A 15,305-nucleotide genomic window follows, 5' to 3' on the forward strand; every position below is an offset into this window, starting at 1 on the left:
CAAAAAGTTGTTGCTCAAAAACATTAATTCAATAAAAACATTGGTTCAATTCTAAGAACTATTGGTGTAAATCTCCTTACAATGCAAATTAAGAATGGAAAATGGTTTTTCATCAGTCCTGATTTCAGACGTAACTGCTCTCTAGTTGTTAGTGTTGAACTGAAACAACACATTTAAAAAAATTGAAATGTTTTGTTCATACTGAGAAAATTACTTATGTTTGCAACAATATTTTGATAATAATTATGCAGGTTGTGACAGACATATTTTCCCACTAAAACTTTTCAGTACATTTCTGTTCTGAGGTTGAAGCCAATTTGATTGCAACTACTAATGAATCAAATGTCAGTGATCATTGGAGACACATACAGTTCTTATAGGTTGTTTCTTAACTACATACATTCGAGAGTACTGGTACTGGTATTGATTTACTGCAACATCTCATAATGGAGACTTTTGTTTCTGCTTCAACTTTTTCATATTAGTGAAGACATAAGTATTTCTTACACATGCTTTCCTGTCTACTAACATCCACTGCATAACAACCTCACAGAAAAAACTGTTTACTGTTTAAATCTAAGATAATTGCTACTGTACATACTCAGAAGCAAACTGTTAATTAAATACACTTTGCATGGTCAATTTAATACATTAAACTTAATTGAACATAAATTAATTTAAAACCAATGTAAAGAAATTTCCTTTACACTGAGTGAAAGTTTGAAACGTTAATGTTGGCTGGATTATGTAAAAGAACATAGAGTGGTCTCAGGAATTCATTAGATTCTGTGTTAAGACTGTGTTTTTTAGATTAAGGGATATGAATAATGCAAGGGTCTTTTCTTTATTTACATAATTCTTTTTGTGTTAAAATCAACAATTTTCTTTTAGTATTTAGCATAATGTGACAATTAACTTTAGTAGGGATACTGTATGCACACACAAACTTTACTCACCTGATTCTGAAATACCATCAAGCTTGTTGACAAACCAGATGTGTGGAAGGTCAAAAAATGCACATCATTAGTATACAGATCTGTGACTGAAATGTACATGCATTTCTATGCAGCACACATTTGTATATAGAGCATTTAACATGAAACTATGTTGTGTCTTAATGACCAATACAGTGTTCAACCCTCTGCGTCCATGTTACAGAGTCTCAGTTATTAAGGGTCTGTGTATTGTTTTATCTTAAGTCATTGGTTTGTGTGTAATAGAATGGGTTTTTAAAGAGTAGGAAGATACTGTATATCAAGGTTGGTTTGTATTTGAAAAAGAGCAAGAAGGAGAGTTGCGTGGAATGAGATACAGGGTGAGTGTTTTGTTTTAGGAGTGTTGAATTTTTTTATTTGAGGGAGGGGTGAACTATGTATTGTTTTTGTGTGCTTTTCCCTTCCCTACAGTGCTCTCTTGTCTTCAAGGTTGTGTTTTATCTTCTTTTATACAGTACATATTCACGTTTTGCTCATTTTGTGCTGTAAATTAAAATGCCTCAAGTTTTTGTCGCTGTACCCCAGAGATCAGCCTGTTTCCATTTTTTCCCAGCTACCAGAACAGTTGTCACTGCCATAGATGTACATTTCTCAAAGCTGTCTCTAGTTACTACAAATTTACCGTATTTTCCAGCTGCTCATAAACTTTCCTTTACCCAACAAAAGAGAAAACCAAACAAGATACAAGATGTACATGAGCGTATGGCTATAAAACCTTAATTATTTCTGCTTTCTCCATTAGGTAATCAGTGAATTTATTGGTATTTTTATAGTACCTTTAAATCCAGAGACTTCTAAAGGCACTTTAGATAAATATAAAAAGGTACAGTAAACAGAAAATACAATAAGACTATGCATAATATGAAATTAAAAGAAAGAGCCACTGAAAACATATGGGTTAAAGAGAGATTTAAGAACATCCACAGAAGCTGCATTTTTTTTTAACTACACAGTGTGGCTTCACAGGACATCTAAGTATCTGTGCCAGCTTTTTCTTTGTTCTTGCAGGGCTATGTGCCTGCTTGTGTTTAAGACACTGGTGTTTGACACAAACGTACACATTGTAGTTTAAGAAACAGATGTTTTTTTTAATAAAATGTATAAATCTCTTACACTGTCAGAAGACAGCTGTAGCCTCAATCAGTTATGACTATATATCTGCTCCACACAAGCTACACAAGATGCAAGATTAATTTCTAATTCGTTTCTATAACAGTAACATTTGCTCATGTGCAATGGTGAAATGGTTGCACAGTGACAGAGCTGTGGTCAAGCTGTTCATTGACCCCTGCAAGACTTTACTTAGCAAGGGAACAGTGAAGTACTGATGATTCATCAAAAGAAACAAAGAAACAGACTTTTCAGGTCACCCAGGGGTTGCCTCTGAGCTCATGAAGTTGACTAATCCCCTAGTGGCACATAGGCGCGCATGGTGGGGATGGATTTGAACCTTCTCAGACTGGAAAGTCCACAGTACGCAGACCCCCACAGGCTTCATGGCGTTAGACAATGCCAAGTTTATATTTGGGATTTTCATTAAGAAAAAGAATGGAACCTTGTGATTTCATTCCCAGTTGGAGAATTCCAGAACTGTTACACTGTTGAGCAATTGCGATCCAAGTGAATTCCCAGCCGCATGAAAGGGATTTTTTTTTGCTTTTTGCTCCGGTTAAACATAATTTCTGCTTAGGTGCCGAAAGAAAATCAAAGAGGGATCATTTCTTCTCTCTGTAAAGATCGGATGTTAATTCGTTAGACAGATGTTTACACATGGTGCAAAACAGAGTTTTTACACCATGTTATTTCATACTAATTCCATTGTGGTGTTCTTAGCATGCATTCAGATCAAAAAGGTAGTGATGCAATTTATTATACATCACTGTTAATTTACTCACAAAAATAAACTCTAGACTCCTAAATCGTAGTGATTATATGTTCTTATGTATCATGTCTAAACATTTCCCTTTTCCTGTTTTTCCTTTGTTTGCTTACAGCACCAGTTTCTATAACAGTATCTCTTTTTCACAGAGACAGACATATGGAGACAGACCATATTGCATATCTTTGTGTTGTTGTCACTAATATGTGTTTAGAAACTGAAGTAAAAAATACAGCTTGATTTGCCTTGCTCTAATTGACTCACTGGCCTTAGGAAAGTACTGTATTTCAGTAAGAAACATGACCTGAAATCAAATCTAATAGATGCCTCTGTTAGCATAATAGTGTTCCAGAATCCACTCATTCAGTACTCAGTACTGCTGCCTTCTTCTTTGATAAGCTAGCAGCCTGGTGAACTCCTTTTGTAAACAAGGCACAAGGCATTGGGGGACTACATTTGTGCTAGCATTATGGGTTAAAAAACAGCATTCAGGGTTAAAAACATGCCAGATATAGTCAGGGTATTATTTTTTTACATGAGTTTACACCCAGATTTGTCCAGTCATTCACTATACTTTAGAATATGCTGAAGGGTTTGTGGATTTGACATCTCCTTGGATCATGTAAGGATTCACTTTTCTACTTTGTCAAAAGTATCTGTAGCAAGTATCTATTAGATGTGCAGGAGCTGGAAAAGGTAGCGGATTTTGCTTTAATTGGGTTTTACTGTGTTTTTGGTTCATTGCCATTCATAAAACAGGAAGAGCAACCCGAAGCCAGTGTTGACTTCACACATTGAATGAGGTTTAATTGTAGGTCTTATCCTTTGTTGTGATTCTTTTTGGCAGTTTTGTATTTATTAAGAAAAAAGTAGGTAATGCAACATTCTCTGATTGAAGCAAAACTATATTAGCCTGTTCAATGTTTTTTTTCCAGTCCAACACATTGAACGTATTTTTCATTAGAACCAAAAAATACTATTGATCTGTGAAAGATATCACTTTCAAACACATTTATGTGTTTCGTCTAACACTTTTGACAAGAACATGTTCCATCACAGGCACATCCATTAGCAACTGAAAAGCATATTATGTCCACTTCAAAGAAGACTATTTTTTTTGGTTTTTTGGAGTAGTTGAGTAGTACAAAAGGAGTAGTAGGACTTTTGATTGCTGATAATGGGATTTCAATGTTAGAATGGTTTGTGCATTTTTAAAAACAACACATCAACACATTACTGCAAAGAGCTCTGAAGTGCCTCACTAGGTAAAGGTGTTCATCCACAAAGGAGATTTAGCCTTAGAATTCATATAGTAAAAAGTATTAAATATTAATATTGCAACCAATATGATTTTATTGATTTTATTGTGTACTTATTTTATTTTTAATGTATAACAGTAGCTAGAGCTTGGGCTGCCAGAGGGAGTCACCAAGCAGCAGTGCACCAAGCAGTACTGGAGGTGGGTGGTCTTGAGTCAGTCAAGGAGTCCTTGGTTTTCCACATAACACTACTCCTGTGATATTCCAGGTAACTCTTGCTCTGCTCTGGGGAGTGTAGGATGGGTCACAAATGGTAGATGGCTCTAACAGGGGACAATTCAGAGGAAGGGGTGCATGGTCTTCATTTCCTCTCATGCTTTACCTATAAAGCAAAGATTATGGTAATTTCAGACAGAAGTTTTATAAAGATCAACAGCAATTCCAAATTTAAAAAAGACAAGAGTATTCCATTCATTCCACTCAGAAAGATGTACAATAACAGCCAAATGTGGGGTTTTAACTCTAATCATATCCTCTACGAACACTAGTCAGAATCTGAAACAGTACCTATGCTGTTAAGGATGCCACTTTGACAATCTAAGTCAGTGGTTCTCAAACTTTTTGGACCAAGTACCACCCCTAATCCAACCAAAGCATCCAAGTACCACCTACAAGTCATCATCTCATAGGAACCCCAGAAATTCTCAATGACCAACATGAGTGTGCGTGCACACACATTCACACATACATATAATAAATATTATAATAATAAACTTTATTTGATATACCGCCTTTAAAGGTGGCTTCTCAAAGTGTTTTACAGAAAAAAAAAACATTAACAACAACTAATAAAAAAGCACCATTTCAGTGAGAGGGGTGAGCCTGTTTAGTTGAGCAAAGCAGATGTGAATTAATTTTTCGAGCCTTGATACAATTCACAACAGAGTCTAACAGATTTTAAATCGTCAGGCATTTTCTTGACGGCAAAGGTCTCGCGGTGGATGTTGTCATGCGTACATTAATTTCTGGAGCAACCTATCTAATTCGTGCAACTACACCGTTATGTCGGCTTGTCATTGCTCTAGCATCGTCTGTACAAACTCAGATGCATTTTATCCAGTCGAGGCCATTCGCTACGATAAATTCATTCAGAAGCTGAAATATGTGCTCTCCTGTAGTTCCTGTTGATAGCGGTTTACAGAACAGAAAGTCTTCATGGGACATGCCCTCAAACTCGTATCTAACGTTAACAAGCAAATTGGCCAAATCTACTACAGACTCATCTAATTGCAGTGAAAAACATCTGCTCATCTTAACGCGCTCTATCAGTTGTACGTTTGATATAATCCTTCATTTCAATAATTCTGTGAATGACTGTGTCTTTCAGGGGGAGGGGGGCAGCAGGTCGAGCTGTTTAGCAGCTTTTTCGCTACACATAATACGTGTCAGCTCTTTTGCCAACGGTAAATAAGGTTCTTCAAAAATAGTGTAGCTTACCTGCTTTGGCAATACACAAGCTTGCATTTTTCTGCGTTTCCGTTTTTATTTCTGTATTTATTTAAAGTTTTTCATGCACATGGGAGCGAAACACAGAGGCGCTCGGTGTATTTTTCTCAAATTAGAACAGTTCTTAAATATTTTTCTGTTATCACGCTTTCGTGTGCTCACAAGATTACCTGCGTTCGTAGCACGTATTTCTATGCATTCCTGTGTTTACAACGTTGGCATTGTTCCAAAATCACGCACATTTTCCTTTCTCCCTATTTGCTGGAGATACAGTAGCTTTTCTTAAATACAATTGGTCACTTGCATCCGTAGCACGCATTCCTATAGAGTGGTATAGAATTACAGAGTATCTCTTGTGTCCACTGAAGTATTAGCGCGCACTGTATCGTAGTACGTAGGCTGCGTATTCGACACGTATAAAAATACAAAATATGAAAACCCGTCCCGATTTTTCAGCGCACACGACACAGTTCCAGGGTCATTTGGCGTACCACTTTGCGGCACTCCACGTACCACTGCCGGTACGCGTACCACAGTTTGAGAACCACTGATCTAAGTAGAAGGAGTTTTTTAAATAATGTTTCATCCAAATTGCTGACTCCGATTATTTGAAAAATGGGTTTGATTGCTTGAAACATGAGGTCACCACACAAGTGTACACCCAAGGTTGGAGAAAGACCATTTGAAATCAGCCAGGGCTTTAAGAATTGATTAGTTTCAAAAAGCTTACAATGAGATAAAGGTTCACTGGAGGTTTGCTTTATTTAGATTTCCTTGGTATTCAAGCTTTTATCCTATGGTAGAAGCTGTTGCAGTGGAGTGTCCCTGATAAGTCTTATCCTGCGAAAAACCTATTATTTCGTACTTGCCTAGAACCCAAAGAGTCTCAAGTGAAATTGTGGAAACAGATGGCATTTCCTAGGGAATATTACATTTAAGGTGGTATATTGTGGAATATAGTATTCTTATTTTTATTACTTTTAAAACTTATTTATTTTACTTTTGTTTTTATTGAATTTTTTTAATTATTTTTTGCCCCATGGTTTATAAGTGCAACTGAAGTGTTGACTTTGTGTGTTATAGAGTTGTCATGGTAACCAAATTGGGAACTGTTATTGTCTGCATTACTTTTATATATGTCTTATGTGATTAATTTATTGTCCATTATATTTTCTGAATCAGTGACTTCCCGTTCTGAAAAGCATGTTCTCTTCCTTTAAAACATCCCTTTCAAGGCTTTTAGATTTTTTTGCAGGAAGTACATGATGTTTTAAAAGGCTAAAACTGGCTGAATCCTACCAGGGCTGACTGTAACTCCATTTGTGTCTGCTTTTTTATAGTGTTAAGGTTACATTTCTGTAAGCATAAGACCTAGCATTAAATATGGTACCACTTCATGGTTGGGTTTAAAACTATTTCAAATATGTGCATACACATTACAGGTGGAAACAAATAGGGCATTTAACGGGTGTTTTCTGGGAGTAGTTTTAAATGATACTAATTGAGGTTAATGCTTAAAATGAAAATTGTGGACAGAGATAAGACTGATTCACCCTATGAGAGAGGAGAGGAAATATGGTTTCAGGTGTTAGGTATTGGTTTTAATCACTTGGAAAATCTGTTTTTACTTTAAACAGTAGATTTCACTTGACTGTATGATTGGAATGACATGACAGTTGGAAAACCAGACAATAATTGTCAGTCATTCAATTTTTTTACTAATCTGCAAATAATTGTTTTGAGCTACTGTGTGCTATAACTTCATTTAACAGATGTCATATGATCTAGTACATCTATCATTTTATTTTCAATTTTTGTCGTATTCTCATTCCATGAAATTGTTTCACAGGGAGAATATTTATTTATTTATTTTTTATTTACAAAATAGTCTTATTTAGCTGGCTATCATGCTTATGTTATCAGTCTGTGAGCAGTTACAACAGGATTTGGGATGTAATATAATTAATGTTGGTGGTTTTCTGAAAACTCTTAAAAACAATGATCCGAAGTGTGTTAAAAAGTACATTTTTATCAGAAGTGTTGTTACAAAAATTTTTATAGCCTAAGTTGTATTTAATTTAAAAATTTGTACTCACTAATTACATACAGTATGAATCAGTGGCAAGCATTTCTCTGTTTTGTGTCTTTGTTTTGGTCTTTTGCGAGTGTTTAGATCAGACACTTTTAACGTACACTGAACACTTCATTCCCTGTCTGGTTCGTAAGAGTGCTGTAAGTTATTTGTGCATGTAAAGAAATACCATTTCTAGGTGGATTGTGTTCTGTCAAACATTAGACTTGACAGAAACATGTTCACATCAAAAGTAATGATAAGGAGTTAACCTCAAAGCCAAGGCAGTAGAGATCAGAAGATTAACTTAAAACAGGTCTGCCCTTAAATTCTTATTCCCACTATTCTTTTAAATGAATCATCCCACCATATCAGATGGATTTATGCAGTCTTTTGGTAATAGACCTGAGTTAAAAAGACAGAATTATCAGCTCAATAAATCAGGGTGATACTTTCTTATATTACAAGACCTCAAAGTGCAATCTCAGATGATATTTCTTTAATATCTTTTTTTGCCTTCATGAGGGGTTTGGTAGAAGAGATATTTACATAAAAGGGATATGTTTCATTTCTTTCTAAAATACTGTACAACAATTATATGGACATTCTCTGCAGGTTTTTTTTTAATTTTCTGACACTTTGTTTCTCGACAGTCCAGTTAATCATACAGTAATATTTGCCACTACATATAAATACATCAAGCTAATAGATGTGAAATATCATGAAATATCAGCTTAAAGCTAAGCTTATTTGATTCTGATATAAGCACAATAAATTGCCTCATCACATTTTGTTTTTTAATCATTTCATTTCACTTGCTGCCTGCTTTCATTTGGTAGGCATTGAATCCGTTAAAAAGCAATCTGTTGCATTTCAGTTTTCTCAGACAAGACTGGAATTTATACTCTGAGGTGCCCTGTTCATGTGAAACAAAAGCAGTGCTTCTTTGCATCAGCAGTAACAAGAAGTAGTCTGAACTTGATTTTCATACTTGTGTGTGTATATAAATATATAGTGGTATAGGGTGGTGGGTGTTCATCAACTGTGGAAGATAAATGGCAGTTGGAGAGAAAAATAGTTGGGCAGCTTCCAGCTGATGCTGTGAAATAACTTTGTCGGAAGTTTGTGTGCTGATTCAGAGCTCTTAAACAATCTGTAATAATTTACTGTGCGGTGGTGGGTGGCTGTGCATGCCTTCCTTTCTCTCGGCTTGTATATATCTCCGTGCTCACATGTATACATAAAGGCATTTTTTTTCTTCCTTTTTGTAGGTGTGTTCTGCAGTGATGTCAGCAAAACCCTGGGGACGTCCTTCTCTAAAATGTAGTGTTGTGTGCCCCGTGTGAACGTGAACGCAGAACTGCACACTACACTGGTCACAGCAGCCAGAAGAGAGAAGCAAAGCGAAACAGAGTGACGGAGAAGACTGGGGGAGATAAGTTGTTAATTAATGACCAGGGCTCTGTGAGATTTCTCCTCTGAGGCTGCCCGCTGGTTAATGTGTTCTTGCTTCCTTTGTGCTGGTCTGTAAAAAAAAAAGGAATACAAAACCTAGTGCTGAATTAAACTTACAAGGGTTAAAAGCCTGAACCCACTACAGCTTTGGACTTGTGCAGTTAGATCCTGCCTGGATAAGCACCATGTGTCATGTGATTGTAACTTGTCGCTCCATGCTGTGGACTCTGCTGAGCATTGTGGTGGCCTTTGCAGAGCTCATTGCCTTCATGAGCGCGGACTGGCTTGTTGGACACCCCAGAAACTTGGAGACTAAGCCCCACAGTACTGCAGAGCCCTACCGTCCTACCCTGGGCATCTACGGGCGCTGCGTCAAAGTGGTGAACTTCAAGAGGGAGATGCTGTGTGGCCCGTACGCTGATCACTTCGGAGAGATTGCCAGCGGGTTCTGGCAAGCCACTGCGATTTTCTTGGCAGCGGGGATCCTGCTGCTTTGTGCTGTGGCTTTCATTTCTGTTTTTACCATGTGCTTTCAGAGCATCATGAAGAAAAGCATTTTCAATGTCTGTGGATTACTACAGGGAATTGCAGGTGAGTGTGCCTCTAACGTTCAACAACAGTGTAATGGCTGTTCAGTTATTTATGACTAAAAATGCCGTGATTGCACTTTTGTTCCTCAGCATGAATATGTTTTAATTGTCTAATGCAGAATGAGCTGCTGACTGCTTAGCTTTCTCCCTGTAGTTCTCTATTCTGCTTAATACAGCTGATTGCACAGAGTCCCAGGAATGTAGAATGAAGAAAAGGCTGCCAGCACTGTTTAAACAAGTAACATTATTGTTGATCCCACCCCTGTTTAAACATTTACCAGCCCAATTAACAAGCTCTGGGTATACTGTGTTTGAAAATCTATTAATGTATTCGGAGTTTTAGAAAAAAAAAACAAATGGAGACATCCAGAGGTGACTGCTGGGTTAATTGCAGAGCACAGTCCCCAGTTGCAAGGTCACTGCCTATTGAATCCGTTACCATTGGTGATGCCCTGCCAAATATTTGTATCCTCTACACTTCTGAAAAGCGGCTTGTGCTTTCTTATTGAGAGGCAAAAGCATTGCTCTTTGATCCGAAGCAGCATTCGCCTTTGTTTAAGAATAAAATATCTCTCAAGTGCTGTGAGAGGTGAAAAGTGAAGACATTCTGAATGGTACACAGCCTGTAGGCTTCGCACCAAGCTGAGGCTTTTAGTTCGCAGCTAAGCCCTTTTGCTTTGGAAGTGGACCTGCTGACTAAACCTTAGTCGTTTTATTAGTCAGCCACAGTGACCTGGAAGATCGCAGCTGATGTTTGTTTCATCTGAGCTTGTTTGTAATGGAAAGAGTAATAGGTCAGGAAAATATTCACCAAAAGCGGGAGGTGAGTTCTGGGTCACTGCCAGAGGTCACCTCTTTAGTGCGTGTTGCAAAAGCTTGAAAAGTATTATATTCCTGCTTATTGTTGGAGCGAAACTACTAAAACACACAAATTTGTTAAGAGTTAATTCTCAGCTCTTCAAAGCACTTGGGTAACTATGCTTACTATGCCCTTCAAGGGAAATTGCTGGACACTTATGGTTTCTAGAAAGGGTGCAGGAAGCAATACAACTCGGAAGTAGCATTACTCTGCCACTTTTGTGACATTAAATTAATTACTTTTTGTATGTTTCTCATGTCACTCCAGATGTTGAGAAATTGCATTTCACTATATCCCTGAGGCGTGGTATGGTGATTTTTTATTAATGTTTTATTTTTCTTTATTGTGAAAGTGAGGTTTTCTTGTGTTCCTAAGATATTTAACAAGCCTATGCTACAATTCTAGAGGGTATTTATAAAACTTATGTTAAGAAGGAAGAGTTTAGATAACCCCAATACAAGCCCTCATATAGACCATCTGATTGTGTCCCAGAATCTTAGTTTTACCTTTTCGTCATTGTGAGGTATGTTATACATTTAATTTCCCCTCAAGAGAAACAAAAAAGAACAGATGTAGCTAATGATAAAACCAGATTAACAGTTAATGTTATTAAGTGGAGGCACTGATAACTGGCTGAGAATTTGACCTCTCTGAACTATGACTTTATAAACCACCCCAGAGAACCTACAGCTGATGAGTAATTATTTAAAGGCAGGAAGATTGCACTGAAAGTTAGTCATTTGAAAGCTAGGATGTTGATGAAATTCATTTCATAGTCACAGAAGGCAAACTGTGGTTACTGCATATGGGTTGCTGTCTCACAGTGTATTCCTAAACTGGAAAAGGAATTATTTGTGACCTTGCTTTGAATGAATCTGAGCCTATAAAAGTATTCAATGTCAAACGTCAGTATTCAAAAGTGTTTTGCTTACTGATAGAGACAAGAAAAATGTCAAGACAAGAAAGAGAATGAAAGAAACATTTTCAAAAATTGTTTAAGAATCAAAACAATCAGTTTGCACAGCTTAGCCTCATTGATGTGTGTTTACTGCATTCTTGCATTTCTAAATTGTTAATGCATTCACTTATTTTGAAGAGTAGACTGCAGAGACCAAGACACTAGACCACAGTATCAGATCAAAAGAACAGTGGCTTTTCCTGTTTTAGGAATATCTTTCAGCTTTTTTTCACTTAATATAAAGAAGTTTAATTAAAACACGTTTATTCCTATGAGGTGCGACAGTATTAAATGTTTCTTTCCCATTTGTGTCTGGATTTAATAGTGAGGAAAACATCTAAGCATAATGGCTTGATAAAATATGAGAAAGCTGAATTATTACAGTTCAGATGTCAATCCTGGTGCAGTTTTGGTGTTTTGAAACTTGATGTATTTCTTGAAATAAATTCCTAAAGCCTTGAAAGGGATATTTTAATGGAAGAGATACCAAAAGGAAGTACTTATCATGTACTTATCCACAGACTGCATTATACCAAATATGTTAGAGTACAGGATGAGATTAGGTATGTTAACTTAATAACAATTAGATAGTGTCTTATAATTCTTAACGCTGTATTGAATTTCTTATCTCCTGGTCAGTTTCTGGGTTCCTTGCTGTAAAATTTTAGTTTCCTCTTGTCATGGAATCAAGTTCTTTGACCAGTTAGGATGTTGTAGTAAATAGATGACAAAATTCCATAATTACCTTGATGTTGATAAATGTATGGATTAATTTACAAAATATTCCATTATTACAAAATATTCTTGTTACTATACCAGGAGCACGAAAGGTATATAGCACATTAACTAGCACAAAATCACCTACATGCTCAAAGGATCAAAATAAAAGTAAATAAAACAAAACTGTTTTTTTAATATAAGTTAAAAAGCAAGTTGGCATACTTTAACTTCATGGAAATACCCAACTGCTTGATGCCACTTTAAGGTGCCTTTTGTTAAATTATCATATAGCATTGTGTTATTACGCAGTGTGGAAGGTAATCTTGTGCAGGCAGGTTAAGGAGTGGTCTGATCCAATAAACACGAAAAGTGTTTATTTTGTATTTTCCTTATCACTACATGTGTCAAGTGCAATATTTCAGAACTCAATGTCCTTATTGCTCCTAGTCTTTAACCCATTCTATGGTGCCAGTGTTTCACATAGAAGATTATATCTAATACATTTTGTTGAAGGAATCCCCTCCATTTTCTAACAATCTGTATGTAAATAAAATAGTGTAGTTTAACTTATTTCCTCAGTCAAGATCCATACCCCCACCTATTAAATAGACACAATAGTTAAGACCAAGGACTTGAGCTAAGTGGCAGCTGTTCTATTCTGCTCTTTCTGACTGAGACACAGGCATACACAGGCATCTGTCTTGCAATTGGAAATAAGTTGCTTTTGGCCTTGGGGGTAGTATTTCTTAAGATTAATATATTCTTTTGTCCCCCCCTTGGCCATAACAGAATGAGCTACAGACTTCAGGAGCTTGAAATTCCTGAATATCTCTGTGATGAATGCGGTCCCCATTCTCAGCAGTTGTAAACATTCAAAACCCAACAGTGTCAGGGTTAGAAAATCCTTTTGGCAGGCTGGCCCCAGCCCAAAAAAAAGGTTGAACATGCCAGTAAAATTCAATACCACTGGTAATATCTGGGCAGCCAGTGGGATTTATTTTTAGCACTTTTTGAGGAATTCTTATCTTGAGTTATGAAAGCCTCTTGGCAGTGGTCAGTAGTGATAGAGAAGTTACTTTTTCAAGGTGAAAATAGCATTGCAGTATCAGACTTGCAAGTATTTTACCTTGCATAGGGTTACCTCGTTCCTCGGAAAGAAATAAGCTGACTGTGGAAGGCCAACAATTTTTTTCTGATCGTTGACAGTAGTTTTCATGTGAAAAGAAATGTGATCTTTTAATGTGCTCATGTCAAGTAAATGATTTGCTTTTATAATACCGACTCTTCTGACTGACACAAAGATCAACATTTGGTTGTCTTCACTCTGATTTAAGCTGATATAGGTCGGTGCAGGGCAGTCCGACTCCTGGAGGGCCAGTGTGTCTGCTAGTTTTCTACACCTCAAAGCACCAGCACCTGAAGAGCTGGGAGAAGCTGTTAAATGGGTCCCATTATGACATTAATGAGCTGATGTTTAGGCCATTAAGAGCAGTGATGGAATGAAGCCTGCAGACATACTGACCCCCAAGGGGCAGGGTTTCCCACCTGTTGTCAAGTGAGCGCTGGAGGCTGCACCTCTCCCAGAGTTTGTTGGAATGACAGGTTTCTCCTTATACAGTACCTAGCGCTTGTGGTTCCCTAGCCTTCCCTCCAAGATTGTAAAGTTTTTAATTGTTGTTTTTTTTTAAATAAGATTTTGTCAATCCAGGCATTTTGAATACAATACTACATTAGCTAAAGATGAAAAACTCCTTCAATGTCCTTATATACAATATATATCATGTAGATGCCTTTTGTATTGAAGTCCAGAAGCACATTTCTGAGTTCTTTATATTTTAGCCACAGTTGGATGCTACTGTACATCCTGTGTACTGAAATGCCCTTTCCAGGCTTCCATCATTCTAATTATAATCTGTAAAGTACTGTTTCCCACAATTTGTGTTATTAAGTGATCATTTTGAGTTTGCTCGCATCTCGGTAAAATAATACAAGCTTTGTTAAAAAAATGGATTCATTGCAGCCTTTACCATTTGGGACAGCATAGAGTTATCTATTAGTCTTATTGTGGAAATCTGTCACAATCCAAACATGATATTTTATGTCTGTATATGGGCTAGATGGATAATTTTATAAAGGCCAAAATAGCTGCGAATTATCAGAGAAATGGGAAGGGGGTTATTATTGTTAGTCTTTCATTCCTAGCCATATTCATTCTTTTTCATGAATATTCATTTTACTCCTGACCAAGTATCTCAGTAGCGTACAGTATCCGAAAAGTGTTTAAGATTTTTCTGTGTATGTGGTATCTGTAGCACATCGAAGTCTGAAATCTGAGGGGAAGAGATGTGTATTCCCTGAGAAATAACTCTTTTTGTGTTTTTTCAGAACACTCACTTGCTATTTATGGATAACTATTTTAAAGTGTTTCAAAATCTGTCTTCATTAAAAAGTGGTATAAGTATGACTGCAACTCCAGAATAAATTTAGAAAACATTTCGCTGCCATTTTTAACCAACCCTAGAATGTGGATAACCTTTCTCACTTTTTATGCCATTATTTTACATGTAATTATTCTGGGCAGATAAGGTTTCTCTGTTTACTTTCACAGAACGCTGCACCAAACGTTTAAAGCAGAACAACTAGCATAAATCCTAGTTTGAAAGGAATGTTATACACATATAGATTATTAGAAATGAATCACTGTATTATTAACAGAGAAGACTGACTGGCCATAATACAATTATTCAGATATGTAGGCCAATGTGCTTCAAGACCAAGGACACAAATGTGAACCTAAATGGAAATAAAGTGAAAGAGCACTTAGGATTGAAAATAAGAGACACCTGGAATACAGAGAGTTTTTGTGGTCTAGAAAAAGCTTCCCGGCCACAGTGTTGAAGTCAGTTTTGGGGAATCCTTCAAGAAACGGCTAGATAGTATCATTATATCATTAGATCCAGGAGTTGCCAACTAGCAAGATGAATGACCTTCCTCTTTATTAACCTTTCTTATG

At 36.7% G+C, this 15,305-nt stretch overlaps 1 protein-coding gene across 6 annotated transcripts in view; it reads left to right on the top strand.

The window, feature by feature from the left end:
- lhfpl2a (LHFPL tetraspan subfamily member 2a) overlaps window positions 1-15,305 on the top strand; it is a 93,775-nt gene that overhangs the window by 64,098 nt on the left and 14,372 nt on the right. For all 6 annotated transcript variants that reach the window (XM_088629609.1, XM_088629605.1, XM_088629606.1 and 3 more), the window contains one exon: window positions 8,982-9,756. In XM_088629609.1, coding sequence (XP_088485735.1) covers window positions 9,351-9,756 — 406 coding nt within the window. In that variant the 5' untranslated portion in view covers window positions 8,982-9,350. The remainder of the gene's footprint in view (window positions 1-8,981; window positions 9,757-15,305) is intronic.

Source organism: Lepisosteus platostomus, chromosome 4 (assembly GCF_059453375.1).
Source record: "Lepisosteus platostomus isolate fLepPlt1 chromosome 4, fLepPlt1.hap1, whole genome shotgun sequence".
Classification (NCBI taxonomy): Eukaryota; Metazoa; Chordata; class Actinopteri; order Semionotiformes; family Lepisosteidae; genus Lepisosteus; species Lepisosteus platostomus.